At 41.3% G+C, this 18935-nt stretch overlaps 1 protein-coding gene across 1 annotated transcript in view; it reads left to right on the top strand.

The window, feature by feature from the left end:
• LOC112466430 (cadherin-87A) overlaps positions 1–18935 on the top strand; it is a 197593-nt gene that overhangs the window by 165099 nt on the left and 13559 nt on the right. Inside the window, exons 6-7 of the mRNA XM_025034519.1 lie at positions 15059–15316; positions 18472–18606. Coding sequence (XP_024890287.1) covers positions 15059–15316; positions 18472–18606 — 393 coding nt within the window. The remainder of the gene's footprint in view (positions 1–15058; positions 15317–18471; positions 18607–18935) is intronic.

Here is an 18935-nt window from a genome sequence, read left to right as displayed (position 1 = left end):
CAAGCTTTACATTGTTATACTCAAATTACCAATTACAGCTGATATTGTTGAGAATTACTATTCTACTAGGGAGAGACTCTTGTCCCAAAGCTTCGAAATAAATTCCATCTATCCACCTGTCTACAAACTTGGTAATAAAATCACGCTCTTGTACACATGCAATCTCATCTTTTTCTCCCGTAATAAAATCAGGATTATTCGTAACGAAAATGTGTGTACCGGCCGGAGAACAATAGATAGTCAATGGAGCGCACTTTCATTGCCGGAACTCGGCAAACTCGAACGCGAAATCGCGCCCGTGTGTCGTATAATCGTCCTTTTAGCGGTCACTCGATCGTCAAACGGCGACGGATTTATTGAAAAAGAGTGCCGCACACCTGATATACAATTGCAGCGACACACCGGCGGCTTGCTGACGAAAGCGCCGCGAGAGACGACCAGAAAGAGGCGGTTCGTTCATGGTCGATGGTCAACCGGCTACCCGGGTGCCGAGCAATAAAAGCACATCGTCCGAGCCCTGATGCAGCCGGACGGCCGGCCGGGCCCTTTGTCCTGGCAGATTGCAATGCGAACTTCCGAGTATTGTTTACAGCGCGCTGCTAGCCGGCCGTTAAATAATTTCATTGCAATAGTATCCGGTGTGTTACACTACGCAGCCAAATGACTTTGTACAAATGGAAGCGGACGCGTATCAGTAGGGAGAAAATGAGGAGGAAATACGCTTTTAAAAATGTATTTGATGTACCAACATTTCACGATAAACCAAGGGTTAAAATATTCTCGAAAGAGACGATATTCCGAGATTGCATATTATACGATTGTGTGTGCAAAAGTGCAAGCTTTGCTTTTATTACGATTTTTAATGCCATTTGTGAATTAGATAACAAAATCTATAGCGGAAGTTTAGCTGCACATTTTCTTGAGTTGATTTTTGTTCAATTTAACTCCATTGAATTTAATTATTCACTTTATTGTGTTTACTATTTATCTGACGAATTTCCAGATTATATCGCAAATAACTTTTTATGATTTTTTAAATCACATTATTTTATCACTTTATTTTCCACAAAATTTGAAAGTATTCATCTCCATGCGTTAAAGAGTAAAAAGTTTAAAGGAAGACAGCACAGTTTGATCTCTACACTGTTGGAAAATTCGTGTTAAATATAACATAAATTACATAAACGGTCCACTCAAATTTTTGTGTTAATTTAACATAATATGGATGTGTTAAATGGTAACACCGATGCGATGCGATGCAAATATTTCAACAGAAAGGAAATGTAATTCTGATCGTAATTTGAGGTTAATTATGTGTACAATTAACATAACTATTATGTTGAAATTAAGATTGTAAAATAAAATCAACACTCTTTTTCTGTAAATTTTTATTCTCACTTTTGTTATAGAATAAAATCAACATTCTTTTTCTATAAATTTTAACACGTTTAATAAATACATTTAAATCGTGTTACTTTAACATATTTTTTAAATTATTTTAATAATTTTACATTTTAATTTTAAATTTGTTAAGTTCAATTAACATAGCAAGCATATGTTGAATCTACACATGTATGTGTTGATTATTTTACACAAAAATTTTAACACAAGGACCTTTTTTAACAAAACTAAAAAAATTTTCCAACAGTGTAGTCAATGTAACAATAAAATACGTAAGAATGCAATATAAAAATAACGTTGATTTTCCACATGTTATGAAGAAATTGAACAGAACGAGAGAAAAAAGAGGCGCTAACTGGAGTCGGTCGATCGAAGACTGCCTTAAAAGTGAATTATTACGGCGCAGCGCGGGTGTCGATCAAATGTCTCCGCCAGAAAAATCGAGTCCAGCGTAATATCGACAAACGAGTAATTAATTGCACCTCGGCTTAGTATTACCACGCGGTACCACCTGAGCGACCTACGAAGTTGCAAGTTTAGAAAAAAAATGGAATAAAATTCCGAGAGAATTTGCAAACGCGCGTCAGTGAATTGCATAAAGAATATTAATCTTCGTACTTCACTCAAAAATATTTTATCCTTTCAGTAACGCGACTTGAAATTCACATTTTATTTGCAGCAGTTTTAACGTACTTTTTTTTATCGTTTATTATTTGGCTCGAGAAATAGGTAATGATAAGTCGCGAGCAGTGAGCACACAGAACAAACGCACTATAAGAGCGATCAAGATTCTGCCGTCTGCGCGGAACGATTTCTCCTCTGCGTTGCAATTTCTTCGTTGCAACGGTACGCGAATACAAGCGCATTTACCTCAATTCACCTTACAGCCCCGGCTCACCTTTTCGACCCGCCGTTGATATCCTCGTCATTACTTACAGCGACACGAAGGCCGCTTACGGCAGAGCGGAGGCTGCGAGCACGTGTAGCTTTATGAAAGCATTTACAGTGCACGCGACAAACAGCGCGCGACGGTTGCGACCGGCTGCATTCGTTACATACAGATGTGCCTTGCCATCTACGTGCCCTGCAAATGCACCCTCGTTAGAGATGCGCGTCGCGCTGCGAGCCCACTGCGAGCTAGACCGGCTACCCCGTCGCCGTCGTCTATCTTTTAACTTCACACCTGTTCGACGACCCAAATCTGCGAACAAAAATTCCCCTCGATTTCTCTTATCCCAGAGAGATGCGGAAATAACCAAGTTACCTTCCTCGTATCCTATCACTTTACATTTCACATTTCCCTTCTTCTCTTTATTTTTTCTTTCTTCTTAGCTTTCGTATCTGCTAAACATGAGACCGTTTAGCGCTGTCTCATTTTTGTCGCGCTACAAATTATTCGCGCGTATCTATACGATTTTTCTGCTCGTGACACGGAAAATTCGCGATATCACGTTTCCGACCTAACGGCAGTATTTCACGCGATCGCTGACGTCATTATTCCTAATGCGACCGGTCGTCACGCGTTAAGCTTCGACTTATCTCACACCCCCGGCTCCCAAGTATGATATACACGTCCTATCCAAAAAATAGTCTCGGCAGACACTCTTTCCTCCGCGTGTAGCTTTATCGCTGACCCTCGAGGGGTCCCTCGCAAAAGTACCTCGCAACAAACCTCGGCGGCTTTTCTTCCCTCCCGGAAGTAGCGCGGTCACGCGACCGTTCCTCCCTTCTCGTCACGACTCTTCCCTTTACGCCCGCGCCAGATAATTCTCCCGGTATTCTTGGACTTCCTGTCGACCGCAGACTGGGAACTACTTTCGGGAGGACACACAATGCTTTTACCACCCCCTCCCGCGGGGAGGCGGGAGAGCCACCTCTTCCTCGCGGGCGTCGTGTATCGCGACTACGTGCACGGAATCGCGATCCCCTCGGACAATAGGGTGCGCGTGCGGGCCGCCGCCGCCGCCTTGCCTCCCTTTTGCCGGTTTTATTTCGGTGCAGCCGACATGCCCGCGATACGAATTGCCGCTCAGATAGTCGACAACGCCGTTCAGCGCGGTATTTTGCTCAAAATTCCGACCTGTAACCGACACCATGCGATCTCTTCGCGGCGTTTCAATCGGAAAGAGACACCCTCTCTCGCAAGTCGTGCAGCAGCTTTAGCGTCATCGAATGAGAGAATCTAGAGCTTTTGATATCATTGTAATTTGTTGCCTTATTCCCAATCTCCATACGCAATTTTTTGTTTTAAAACTCTGGTCAATCGTAGCATTTTGGAGAATCGATCAAGTAATGTTTCCTATTTAATTCCTATTAATTCCTGCAATTTTAACAGGTGCACATATTTTTGGTCCGTTGCAGTTTTATTCTCGCGAAGTTTATCAATCTTCTGTTAATCCTACGATATAATCAAGTTTATTATATCGATTATAATTAATAAAGATGGCCAGTTAGGTCGAATAAAATCTTTATTGTTAATTAATTTACTGGCAAGGTAGAAGTTTTAGAATCAAGTTTAATCCAACAAGGAAACTTCATGGGATATAGAATATATCTAAGATGAACGCGCTTCTTCGTATCGGACACAGAATTTTTGTCGTGTCTTAATTTTTACTCGCATTTTTGCTCGCTTGTGACGGACGTTAGAGCTGTTCGCCGAGCTCGTACGTCACGAAACTCGCAGACCGAAATCACGATCGCCGGTGAAGGAAGATGTGAAAAACGCGATACGCGCTCGTTAGCCGATAGTTACATCGCCAGGAACGGTACCGCCAGGATACGTGCGAAATAAAAATTGCAGCTCAGCGATTTCAAGTCGCAAACGTGCGCGCGACCTGTTAAAGTGAAACTAGTGTGATCGCGTATTTTCCGAGATATTCCGGTTCGACCCGGACGTCGTACATCTAGGATATTCCGTGATCGAGAAACGAGCCGACGCGAAGGCAGCTAGCTCGCAGACGCCAGCCAATTACGATTAAAACGCACGTGGGACCGTGCGCAAGGGGAAACTTTTAATTCGTACGAAATTAAATTTGAATTAGCGATGAGGGGGCATGGGCGCGGAGGGGTATAAGCTACGTCTGCCGTTTGTGTGCACCTTTCATCGTGGATCGTGTAATGTGTAATGTGTGCGTGTGTGTGCGTGTGCGTGCCGTCAGTCCCAATTATCGCGTGAATTCACGCTCTTATCGATGCGCCGAGGGAAAGGCGCGCGCACACACACACACACGGACGTTCTATTTTGCATAAAGCTCGGCCCGCTCGGAGCTCCTGCATTGTGACGTCGCGATACAGGGAATAATTGGTGGTAATTGCGCGAGTAATTGGACGAAAGGAATTTTTCAAAGGCGCAATTTTGGTGTATTAGGCGTCGACAAATCCACTTTAGCCTCCCTTTGAGAAAGGACACCGGACTGCGTATTATCGAAAATAATGTTACGTAACACGTTCGTTATTCGATCTTTATTTCCTTAAACGTTCGCTTCTTTTCTTTTGTTTTACAGGCAATTAATTTTTGTGCGAAATCGTAGGGAGTCTCGTATTGCGACGTTCGCGTTGTCGCGGACAAGCAATTAACCGTAATTGTTCTTCGTAATTTTGCGAGAGAAACTTTTGTGGGATGTAATTTTATTATATCAGCTAAAGCCATGGAAATCGTGCATTGTAACGCAATCAAACGCGAGTCATTTTTCGTCCAATAATGCGAATGAAATTTCTGAAAAGAGCGATATTATATTATCTTTGATTGAACTCATTTATTTATTTCTTTTTTTTTTAGAAAATGCTTTATCGCTGAAAATGATTTAATAATAATAAATGATGAGATCTGCCTTTTTCATCTCTCATTTTTTACCTGATATTAAGTTTTAAATTTTCAGGATAGATGTTTTTTTAAAATATAATTGCCATTTTTACTGAAAGCTGCTCTAATTTTTCTTATTTTTGTCACTTGTAATATTTATATTTAATAAACTACAGAAATATCGTCTGACATTTAGACACGTTTTTATCAAGCTTTAAATAAATTATTAAACAAAAAACCCAGATAAAAAACGGTTATATTTGCATAAGTTTATCTCATACCGACGTTATATGGCAAATGATTTTATGAACAAACAATTTGAATCGTATTCACGGTATCGCATTTACGGTTTCAAATAGCTCACTATTTGTCGAATACGATTGAAACTTTATTTTACATCAGCAGTCATCGTATTTTCGTTTTACAACTAAAACGTGTCAAAAAGTACGACGCTGAATTCAATGAAATATTGAAACAATGCATCGGTATCGAGTATATCGCGTCTAAATGTATATATGTATAACACTAAACCAATGAAACCGCGCATTTCTTCCTTTAATTTCAATAATATAATAAGTTCTCTGAATCACGTAATCGCGAGCGGGAATTTCGCGAAAGAATGCAGCCCCTCCGGCACAAATGCGATTGCGTTCGAACGTAAAATTCCTTCCCATTTAATCCGAATAAATAATCGATGGTGGCGCGGAATGCGCGCGCGGGGAAATGAGTGGTAGGTGGGGAAGGGGGGGGAGAGGAGAGAAAAGTTAGAGCGCGCTTTTCACACAAGCGTGACTGCATTCCGTCGACCGGCGTAATGATGGAATTGTCGTCATGTCAAACGCTCTGTCACGAGTACCTCGCGCTCGTTTCGCTTTGCATTTGACGAGGCGACGCGACGCGACGCGCGTCCGCCGCTGCGCCCTGCATGCGCGTGCAGATTAAAATTCCAATAGCGAGCGCGAACAGGGAGCACACGGACGCGCGGACGGGGCCGTTGCGTTGGCAAAATAGAAAGTCGCCTGCATTAAACAGCGCGCGTGCCGACCGACCCCGGCGCCAAGCTCCGGCTTCCTTCGAATTAAATTTTTGACGAATTGCGTGAGCGACGTAAAGCGAAAAGTTTCGTCGCTTGGGTAACGCGATCCCTGCATGGGTAACGCGATTACCCATGCAGGGATCGTAGGAAATTAAATTATGACGACTTTGGAGAAGCAACGAGCCAAAAATGTTCGTACGCAGAAAAAAAGAAGTGTCAAATCAACACTGATATACTTGTATGTACGCAAGAATAATATATTCTTTTTATAAGAATCTCAACTTTCTATTTCAACTTTTTTTCTTGATTGTACTATATGAAACTTTGTTTAACTACATAAATGACTTCATTCAAACAAGTTTTCTTCGTTTAATGCAATATAATCTTACTTCAAGATTATATATTCTTGTTAATTACATGATACATTACAAAAATATGAAAAAAACTTCTTACAAAATACAGTGAAATATAATTCTGTATAGCTCGAGATTTTCTATACTACGCAGTCGAGAACTAAAAAATAAAGGATGGAGGTTCAATAATGAAACCTACAACGATAACGGTGAAATCGCTATAAATGAAAGTTCTATAAGAACGTATATCCGATTATGTGCGCGCGCGTCTCGATACATATCTCGTTGCCGTATAATATAGATGCCGTAGATGTGTAAAGTACCACTCGCAGATATTGCCATCGGTCCAGATCAATTTATACGCGGAGGCAATGCGGAAGGATAATACCATTAATGCCGAATAATCGACGAGCGTGTTACGTTATAAGCGGAGGTCGTTCTCGTGAACTCGCGTCGTGGACATTGGACGTTGAGCACCGATTAATTAGTGTGCCTCAACAAACGCACTCGTGTTTGTACGCGGATTATATCGGCATATTTTTATAAAAAGAATTTGCATAACGCGAATAATATCATTATTTATTGGCAGAGAGTGCGACAGTACGTTAAAACACTTTTTACATAAAGAGAAAAACAGATGTGGATATTTTATTAAAGATAATCTCATCGGATGTAATAGGTGCATGAAGGCGCACAAAAAATTAAATAAAGATTTATATTATAATCTGTACTATCAAATCTTTTTATGCCACGTTAGCATCGGTGGTTGTATTAAACTTCTTTCTTTCACAAACACACTTACGTACGAAAAAAGAGAGCAACATGTACAAGAAAATTTATTTTTTAATAATATTTTTGCAATACAGTTCTCTTTCTAAAATAAACGATCTCGATATTAGCGCGAAAAAGAGCAACGCGCGGGCTATAAACTTATCTTCGAGCCTCGAAACTCATGGACGCGCAGCGTGCTCGTTCTCTCTCTCTCTCTCTCTCTCTTTCGCAACAAATAATAAGATCGCATATCAGCCGGCCGCGTAGTAATTCATCGGGCGCGACGGCAAACCGCGCTTTTTTTTCTCCAGCGACTTTTTTTCCTCCCCCCCAGATAAGCCGGAACGAAGACCCCACCGTGTTGGGTGTTTGTCATGTCGCACGCAAGCCGGTACGAAATGCCCGTCGAGTTATTCGATTTTCGTCGGTCATTTAGCCGCGCTTACTGCATCCCCACATTCGTGTGTATTCCGCGACGCGGACGCCGCGATGCGCGATTCCGCCCAAGTACGCGGGCACACAATTGCGCGTGAATTATAGTTTTAATATCGCAAATGAAGGACGCGAACGCGAAGAACGGAACGACCGTCAAAGTATTTTATTTCCAATTGATGCACATAAATATACGACCGCCGTCGTCGGAGCGATTAAATCTCCGTTTCCGGCGGGATTATTCATTCTGCGGGACAAATCGCTGCGGTATGGCTGCTCTGAGAATAATCTAAAATTAACTTAGGGTGCTGTCGAACGTAGAACGTAGCGCTTCCGCGCGCATTCTCGACCGTAAAGGAAAACCGCGAAAGTTGGTCCGTTTCTTCCTCGTATTCGTTTCTTTCCTCCTTTTTTCCCCCTTGCAACGGAAACGTATGTCCGCCCGTCTATCTTTCGCCAAAGCTTCGGAAGTTGCTCAAAGGCACGCGAAGATACGGAAGATGGCAAACGAAATGGAAACAGGCAACTTCGCCCGACGCCGTCCAGCCATTTCAATTACCCGTTTCCCTTTCCACGTACGTATCTCGTCGATGCGGTTACTTTCTGCAGTTGCGAGCCATTGTATCAATCACATATCGTTCTCTTAATGCATCACCGCAATGCTTGATACACGACAAATATCGGATATGCGAACGTTTCTTGGATGTCGTTATTAACTCTATATAGTTATACTTATTTTTTGCATACGTAGATACCACACTGGAGTTGGAAGGATCCCGCTACTTTTTTCATTATAACTGTCGAGAAAATCATCGTATTTTAACTTCCTTTTTTTCTTTCGATTGTAAATAAACTGAAAAATTTGTACATTTTTTTTGTTGACAGGGAATTAATTTAAAATCATAATAAATACTAATACACATGTTGAAAAAATTGTATCATTTTCCAATGGTAGATATTCCTACTTCTTATGCCAAAAATAAATCGTTATTTATATTTCGGAAAGAACCTTATCCCAAAATTTTTGCGGAGTTTCATTGTGCGTATTGTTAGAAATAAAGACTCTATTCGAGCGGCTCGCCATTGATGTGAAAATAATAATGGCATGCAGTAAATGGACGCTTTTATGCAGTAGCATTAATGTCACTGAATACCCTTTGTATTTTCCGAAATTTTCGGAATAATGTACTTTTTGAAAATGATGAAAGTCATTCAAAGTTCTAAAGAACGCGCCGCAGCTTTGTAAAATAAAAAGCCACTTTAAAGAAATGTTTCATTAAAAGCTCTTTGCACGTTTAATTTTAATCTCGCACAATTATCAACCAGAATACGGCGCGGTGAGTCAAACGCAGCGACCCAGTTGTTCGTGACACATTCACCGCGCAAGTGTCGATAGTTTAAACGGTGAAACGAATCGAGCCGTCGCTCGCCGTCGTAACGTGCAAATTGTCGGCACCATCCAGGGCGGGTCGAGGGAACATTTTTCGGAAATTCCACCGTAAACTCCGAAGCGGACAGCAGATCGGCTTTTAAGTAATTTCAACGTTCCCCGGCCGTTCGGCGCGCGTCGCGCGTGATAATAACGCCGTCGTTTCTTTACGTTCTATTCGGCCAACCGGACTCGCAGCTGGAAATCTTCCCGCCCGATGCGACTCTCGCGGAGATGGGACGCGGGATGAAAACCCGCAGTTCCATTCCGAGGAATTCATCCCTCGCCGTGACCCGCTTATCCGCGCTTGACCCACCGCTGATATACCGCTGGCCGCGCGTTATTTCGACCGTCGCATTTCGCTGTCCGCATTTACGAGGGAGGTCCGGCGCGGTTGCGAAGAGTTTACGATAAGGCGTTTTACGTGCGAGGTCATCCGAACCGGAAGGACTTTGTTTCCTTTTTGTGAAAACTTCGCCCCGCAATCTCGAGTTATATATACTTTGCCTGTATAGCCTTCGCCTCGGATTCGAGGTTGGTGTTAAATCGAGAAGTTCAATTTATTATCTTTCATAAAGTTTTAGGACAAGACGGATCGTATCGGAGGTAAAATCACACAAATGCCCGATTGTCCCGATTTTGTACTATATTAGGAATGTATAATTTAGACTGTTCCGAAAAAGGATATCAGGTTCTTGGAAATGCACGTGTACTTTTGGATATTTTGATGAATTTATTAATACACTGTTAAGTTTTTGCAGCACTGGAATTGAGATACTTAACATAACTTTATTTAGAAGCGATTGTATAATTTGCGAAATAGCCAAGAAGTTTGCCATTGAAATATAGCAACAGTGAGACATCGCTAATTTTAATAAGTGAGACATTACCGTTATGATAACGATCAAGTAATTAGAAAATATGCCAATATACGATTAAGCTTGATTTCTTGCGCCTAATAATATTTCTCGCGTGAATTTATGTACAATTTTCTACTTAGCAAACTACGCGCCGATTACTGTCGATCTTGAACCGCAGTCCAAGCTAAAACTAGAACAATACCATCACATAATTTAATTAATACTGAATTTAATAACACTGACATCTTTAGAAACGCAAAGAATATGTTGCCAAAAATATCACCCCAGCCAGAATTTGAACCCGAGGTTCAATTATGTATCTTGAAACGAGATAAAAATTACAAAAGTGAAAAAATTTACTGGAGTATCTACGGTTTTATTTGTTGAAATCTAGTAAATCTGTTCACTTTTCAAATTTTCATCTCATTTCAAGATACATAATCGATGTATCTGGACCTCCCTATACTATTCGGGACGGGCGTTTTTATCAATTCGACCACTGAGGCCAGTGGTGGTGTACATTTAATTAAGTATGTGATGATACTATTCTGGCTTCAGCTTGGAATTGTGTTTCAAAACCGACAGTATTCGGCGCCGTAGTTTGCTAAGCAGAAAATTGTACATAAATTCGAAACAATAATAATAAGTGAAACAGGACCGTTATAACGTATTCGTACTATCAATCAGAGAGAAGAATACCATTTACGGTCCAGACTGGATCTTAATAGCTTAATAATAATATTGTGTAAATTTTGTATAGGACGACTTTTTCCAAACTCGATAAACTGCGCGCCAATTTTAAATAAATTCGATAATTGGAAAAATATTATTAAGCACAAAAGATCCAGCCCGAGCGTACGTGTATTTGGCACATTTTTTATTTACTCAATCGCTAATTTTGTTCTAGTAGATCTGATTTTTTCTTCTTTATTTAACATTGCGACGCATTGTTATTTTGCACACATCGTAGCTAATTTTAGAGAGATAATACCATTAATACCAATAATTAGAGAGAAGAATACCATTTACGGTTCAGACTGGATCTTAATAGCTTATAATAATAATATTGTGTAAATTTTGTATAGGACTTTTTCCAAACTCGGTAAACTGCGCGCCAATTTTGAATAAATTCGATAATAATTAAAAATAAATTGGAAAAATATTATTAACCACAAAGGATATTCCAGCCCGACCGTACGTGTATTTGGCACATTTTTTATTTACTCGATCGCTAATTTTGTTCTAGCGCAGATCTGCTTTTTTCTTCTTTATTTAACATTGCGACGCATTGTTATTTTGCACACATCGTAGCTAATTTTACAAGAGAAATCTGAACGTGCAGCCAATTTTTTTTATTCTTACGCCCTCCAAACGGATGTCGAATTATTATATGTTCCATAATCTCCAGCAAGACGGAATACCTCGGTTCAGCTCGAAACTCGCGCAGAGGAAGCGCAGTCAGCTGAAAAGTTGAAATTACAACGTGCAAACGTTACGTGCGTCTACATACGCATCCCCCACGTGTCACGCATCATGCATTGAGTTTCCGCAAAATCGATGCAATTGCAAATGAAAATAAGTATCAAGTAATATATAAAATTATCTCTCTTTCTTTTTTGATCGAGGCATTCGTATAGACGCACTGAAAAAAAGTCTTGCAATACTTAACAAACGCATTTGGTTGTGCGTTTCAGCACAATATTTGGTAAGTAGTAACAGATATGATAATTGTTACCAGCCGGTTGATAATAATTACAAAATAATTAGCAAAACTTATTTTTTATGCGGTTGAAACAATTAGATGGCTTAGTAAAAAGAATGCTAAATACTTTGGTAATAATTATCAAATAATTTGATAATTACCATAGTTTTTGGTAACTATAACTAAAAGTAATATTTGGTAATACTTATTACATAATGTGGTAAAATACTACTAAACAATATGATTTTATGTAACAAATTATTTTTTGATAATATGTCCCATATAAATTGCTAATAATCACCAAGTCTTGGAAACAAATACCAAATTTTGCTACATGATTATTTTTGTTAATTCATCTAAACATTGAGTTGAAATTATTTCACTAAAGCACTTAGTAACTATAACGATCCAGACTAGATGATTATTACCGAATCTTTTTTTCAGTGCGTTCACGAACATTATCGACATTATCTACCTAGGTACGCGAATATTGCGTGCATCATTATCCGCCTCGCTGGTAATTTTCGATGTTTGGCGTTGTAATTATTGGAGCACGACGGATATGATAACGCCGATGTTACGTTACAGTATACTATCAAGCACATTATGATGCGTTACAATTCGCACGCCGTTGTTAATCACTCCGCCGCATTATTACAGTCGCTTACGATGTTTGTTCGTCATACAGCTTCTCGTAATTAAGAGATAAAACCATTGCCGTCTATGTTTTAGACGATCTATAATTTGCGTCCGATATCATAAATTTTATTTATAATTAAATAAATATAATATATTTGTATATATATACATAAATTTTAATATTTATTTTATATGCCTATTTTTCACATACCTATATTAATATACAAAATTATTAATATAATTATTTTAGATTTTTATACGACTAAGATCATCTAAAAGGTTTATTAAATTTTTACATCAAATTTTTCGATTTTAAACAATTTTCCTTCTTTTTAATTTAAGTAAAAGATTTTGATTTTTTTTATCTCTCTCCGCGCAACGACGAAGACCGCGATCAATTTCTTACGAGGGAATGCGTATCTGCATTTGCCCCGTAATATGTTATGAGCAAATGCAACTTCGCCGTCAGGTGTATCGCCGTTATTATTGTTCTCCATTACCATGACGCCTTTGGGAGACTATCTACCGCGTAAATATGTATATATTCTAATGCATGCGCAATTGGGTACACGTACACACTTGACAAGAACTTTGAGTGCCATCTTTCCACCCTCGACCTCGTTAGCTACTACTAAATCCTCGGTGCTACCCACTTTCCCGTCTTTTCCAAACTTCCGCGCGAGCAGCACCTACTCGAAACGACACTTCGCAGCCTTTGTATTTCTTTTTTTTTTGTTTCGTCGAACTGCTTTCGAGCGTTTCGATTTTCAACAAATTGTTGATACAGTTTCTGATTTTATGTTATTTCCGTTGTCCATATTTAAAACCTAATATTATAATAAATAACTGTCTTTTTGATTATACTAGTTTATTAAAATTAATTATAATAAAAACGCTTCTATTATCTTACGTGACAGAGGAATATCTCGTTTTCAGAGCTGCCTTTCTTCTTGTCATTTTTCGACAAACTTTGCGACGAAGATCTGAAATTGTCTACGGAACTTTCGGAAAGTAGCTTAAAGATGCAGACTTGGAATTGCTTTTTCAATATTAGAAATTGGCTCTCGGCTCTCTTCTCAAATGAGAGTCTCGAGACTCGACTTGTATATTCGTAAGCTTGGGAATATTCCAACATGATAACGTATTTATCCATCGAAGAGCAAACGCGCGGCACGTTTCTTCACGGTAAAGTACGTAACAATACGCGCGATGAAAAATGCATTCATCAAAAACGGTCGAAATTTCTCCCAGCGACGAAGAGAAAGAGAGTCGCATCTCTCGAAATCCGGGAGAGGCGGATTTGTTCCTTTCTTCCCGTATACAGTGGAGTGGTTTCCGTCGCACAAATCCGCCAATAAAGCCAAGCGTTTACCACACTTGCCGCGACACACACAACTCTCGACTTCTCTTCGTCGAGAGAAGAAAACTCCTCTCGGGATGGTCCAGAGATGAGACCTTTGCGAAGAGCCGTTCGCAAATGATCGATCTCGTAAAACGGCAGCATGCTTGAAAGTACGCTCTCTCACGTACGAATGGAGGCACGTTCGAGACCCGTGCGCCTTCTTTTAAGATTTTAAGGCTTCGTAAGGGATACAGTAAAGTTCTTAGCGTGAGAAGGGAGTTCCTGATCACAGCGAGGGATCGTCTGAAATCGCATGTGTATCCTGGCACATATAAGGGTGTGCGATGTCATTGCGAAGGATTTAGATGCAAAATACGTGCTGTAAAATCACTAAACGACTGCAAAAGATATTTAACATTTTGACTACCTTGTTACTCATATTTAAATGAGTTTCCGCAAGGGCCCCATCATCTAAAGTTGGATAACGATTTTATTTACACAATCAGAAATTATTTTAATCAATATTTACAAAGATATTGGTGAAAAACAATTTAAATATCATATTTATAATATAATTAATGATTGAAAATAAAATTGCATTAATTTTGAGTGATATTCACAATCAAACAAAGGTTAATTTTGATCTCTACTAGGACGTATAGAGGAATACATTACCGTTTTTCTGTAAATAAAACTATTATTTTTATAATATAATTAATTGATTGAAAATAAAATTATCAAAAATTAAATTAATTTTGAGTAGATATTCTCAATCAAAGCTTAATTTTAATTTGGCAGGACATATAGAGGAATACATTACCGTTTTTCTGTATTTTTTCTTGCGGCATGACAAAAAGATAGATATATCTTAGCGATCGACAATGCCTGCGGCATACTTTATATACGACTTCATACTTCTCGAGCTTGGTTCTCCCAAAACTTATACTCGAAATTAGCTTGGCAATCAAAGTGTTAAGAAGATTTAGGCGAAAAGTGGGTTAAATTCATAATTTCTAAGGTCCGTTTTACGACTTTATACTTGAATTATGGAATTAGCTCGCTCTTGCATCGAACCTTTAATTTAAACGCATGGCATAAATTGAACGCTTTCGAGCTTAAGGACAAAAATATTAACGCTTTCAAACTTGGAACTAAGAACGCTAAGCGTCAGTCCTCTTATAAGTTAATTCTAAACCGTCTTTAAAGTTAACGGCATAATTCCCGCGAGCTGAAAGCTTCGAGCTCAATTTTGCAACGTTTTACGAGCGGAGTTCCTCTCTTCTGTTTCCAGGAGAACGACACGATACGCTTTCGCGTGACTCTGGAGGACGAAGTGCCCGCGGGGCAGCAACCGAACATCGTCGGCGTCGACGCTTATGTGATCGTGTTGGACGAGAACGATAATCCGCCGCATTTCCTGGGTGTGCCGTACGAGGCGGTCGCCGAGGAGGACACCCCGGTTGGCTCCACCATACTGCCAGGCATCAGGGTCGTGGACCCTGACCTGCTGGGCGACATTATAGATCTAACGTGCGTCCCGCAGCCACAGGTGAGTCATTAATACGCGTTAGCGCGCGCGGTAATGTCCCGTGAAAGATACTTTTATCCGGTCTCTCCCCGGCACGGCGCGGCGATCGAATTTTCTTGCCGCCCTATCCCACGTGGGATTTCCCGTGGAGGAAAATTTCAACCGACGAGCCGTGCCCTTCTGATCCATCGTCTTGGAAAATCCGTCGTTGATAGAATTACCTGGAGAACAACAGCGTGTTCCCTTTCTTTATCTCTTTATTTCTCTCGACTTAATATCTTTACGAAGCGCGCGCTTTCCGACAAGAAACGCGAGTCGCTTTTTTCCCTTATTTCTCTTCTTCCGAACTGCTGATCGAGTAAAGGAGTAATGAGGCCTGACAGGTCCCACATGGATTCATGTAACAATTTCCCCGCTAATATGTATACTGCTTTTTATTTCGAGTACCGCGAACCGCGAGCTGCGGTTTATTTCGTAAACTTGATGGGATGTAATTTTTCTCTGTGTTTATTTGAAAATTCCGCCTTCTCGATTACTTTCAATCGGTACCGAAATTGAATTATGTATTCTATCGCAAAGTATATACAGGTGGTGTTCGGGGAAAAAGAAAGATAGAAGAATGAGAAGAAAAAAATGAAAAAGGTCCCTTCTAAATTCGTTTCTGCTATCGCGTCGCTGACGGTCGCATCCGCGCGAAAGAAAGCGGATAATAAACAGGCTGCCAGAGAGGGAGTTGTTTTCCGCTCAAAGGATTTATTAAGAAGTCGTCGGTCCGCGTCCGTCGTCTCGGTCTCCACGACGCGGGACGCGGGGCTCCCCAGTATCGGGATCGGGGCTGCAACGGGGCCGCTCCCTCGTTGAGATGCAGTTGGTTGCACAGCGGGATAAAAGATGTACAAGTGCCGGTGTTTCACGTAAATGAAGAGGAGCTCGGATGAAGTGTTCCCCTTGTCCGCGAAACGAGGCGGAGGCGAGGCGGAATATCGGGCGCCGAGACGCTTTGTAATTCACAGTTTTCCATTAAGTTATCCACCTCTCGTATCCTGTAATAAACTCAGAGGCTGAAAGAGGAGAGGAATGAGGGAACGCCGAGCTCGCCTTGCCTCGCCTCGCCTCACCTTGCTTCGTCTCGCAACGCCGAGCAGCACGCCCGAGGGAGCTGAGGACTCGTCGACGACGTCGGCGGCGGCGGCAGCCAGTTCCCGGTAGTAGTCGGACTTTCGCAATCATCGTTGTGGAGCCCGACGTTAACCCCTGCGGAAAACGCGTGGCCTATTTCGCGCGAGCGGGCGCGTAGTAGCGCTCGCATAACGGAGCGCGTTCGCAAATTTAATAATCGTTCCGATGCGTATATAAGGAGAAATTTTATTACTATCCTCTCGCGTAGGAGAATGTGAATTCAGCAGTTTCTTCGGCAGCTTAACCGGCGATGAAATTGGGTTTATATTCCAGTATGTGCGAGCGCGATACTTATCCCGCTTTACAATTAGAAATGCAGACGTGAGTTTAAATGTCTTATCTCTCCATGATTTCGAGATATCGCTACCCTCTCTTTTTCTCTCGCCTTTCTCCCTACTATATCGTCAAATATCAAGTGTGCGTAGCAGGATTAAAACAATTAAATAACGTATCAAATGCAGGAAATACCCCACTTTTGGAATAAAGCGCGACTTTACATTTTAAGCTGCTGATTCGACACGGAAAGGAAATATCGTCGAAAATCTATTTTAGATACCGAGATATTCGGAAACGTAATTTTTTTATACATTTCATTTAGCACAAATCCAATTCGGATAGTTAGTTCTATCAAGTTTTTGCTTCCATCGCACCCCGCGCGAGTCTGTGAAAAATTTAAGTCACGTCCGAGGATCGTATTTACGGAAAGTTGTAACACGTTACCGTGGAAAATTGCTGTTGAAAACCGCTTTCTGTTTTAGGTTCCAATCCGATCGATGTAACACGCAATGGGTTATGCGATACGCGCCGTTCGTTTCGCCAAAAAGGGGGCAGGAAGGAATTCCCCCCAAAATTCAGTCGACGGGAAAAACCGCGCAACGTATCGCTTTCGCGTTTTTTTTCTTTTCGCGAGAGAAAAAAAGAGAGAGAAAGAGAGAGAGATCCAATTCGTATATCATCTCGCGACCCGTTAAAATTATCTGCTTGCAGCCTCCTGGCTTTGCCCCCCTTTCTCTCTTTCTGCACCACCTCTCCCTCTCGCGCTTCTCCCGGGAAAGATGCGCGGCGGAATATTAGTACGTATAACGCACCACCCTCTACGTCATATCCGCTCGATAAATTCCCGGTCGGAGCCGTTAGGCGCGACCAATAAAACCGTAAAACCTTTTAACTAATGGTCCACCGGCTTTACGGCGGCAAACTTTAATGCCCTCCCTCGTTTTTCGTTATACGCGCGAAAACGCGACGCCGCTGCACTGCACTGGCCGAATAGGACGCGATTGCGTCCAGTCATTAAGCGTAACTAATGTTTACAGTGCTCAGAATACTGGGGCGCGAATCATCCCGCGAAATCGGAATCAACGGTGAAATTTTCCATTAACGATCCGCGAGTTCGATGGCGATGATGCGGCAACTCGACCGCTCGCAGCAAACACGAAATTTGCCAGAAATTTATTATAAATTGGGGAGACACGCGCGATTTTAACGCGAATTATTTTGAATCTGTGGACATTTATATAGTGATGTCTGGATCCGCGTTAATATTTTTCGTTTATTTCAAAGAGCGTGACACGCATGAAAATTGCGCCAGCAATTTCTAAATTTCCTGTGTGATTTAACAAATATGATTTTATAGATTCGTAAGTTACCATACTGACAATGAGAAAAAAATACTTGAAAATTTATTTGGAATGTAAAGTTTATTTCACATAAAGTGAAAGTAGAAAGTATTTTTTTCTCAGTGAACGCGAATTTGATGAAACGTATAGAGCGTTTCATAAGAGCTCTAATTAAGTGACAAGGTGCCACAACTTTTAGATGGGTACTCAATGTAACGACAAATCGGTTAATTAACGCTGGATCCTCGCTAAAACTTCGCGAATACTTGCCGAAGTATTCCGGCTTCATACGTCGGCCAAAATGGCGAATATGCCAGGCGATCGGCCGTACTTGTCGTGATTAACTCATACAAGCGCAATAACACTCAACTTTTGTTGCAGTTCCTGGATGCCTGCGAGAAGTTCGGCATCGTCAACGTCGAGAGGAGCCAGAACACGTATGTGGGCGCCCTGGTGCTGCGGCAACCCCTCGACTACCGGGAGAGGCCTTTCTATCAGCTGCTGCTGCGAGCGAGCGTGAGTATTTCTCCCCCCCTCCCCCCTCTTTCTCTCACCCTCCCCCTTCCCTCAATTCGTGGATTGATTCTAATTATGCGCGCCGCGAAGGAAAGCCAAGCATCGGCCCGTTTCTCGCAAACACGTCGGATAAGCCCGTCCGTAAACGGGATGCGCAACCGTAACACGGGCGAGATTGCGGGCAAATTCGGGATACGGGCGAATTTGCGAACTAACGAGGACGCGGAGAATGACGTGCGTCGGACGAACCCGCGTGTGTCTGTTGTCGGCCCAGGGTTGGCTTAAACCCCAACCGTCCGTTCAGTGGCAAAACGAGCGATTCTCGCGGC

Source organism: Temnothorax curvispinosus, unplaced genomic scaffold (assembly GCF_003070985.1).
Source record: "Temnothorax curvispinosus isolate PA1 unplaced genomic scaffold, ASM307098v1 QBEX01016179.1, whole genome shotgun sequence".
In the NCBI taxonomy this organism is placed as follows: Eukaryota; Metazoa; Arthropoda; class Insecta; order Hymenoptera; family Formicidae; genus Temnothorax; species Temnothorax curvispinosus.
The sequence above is the reverse complement of the archived record's forward strand: the minus strand, read 5'-3'. Positions and strand labels throughout refer to the sequence as shown.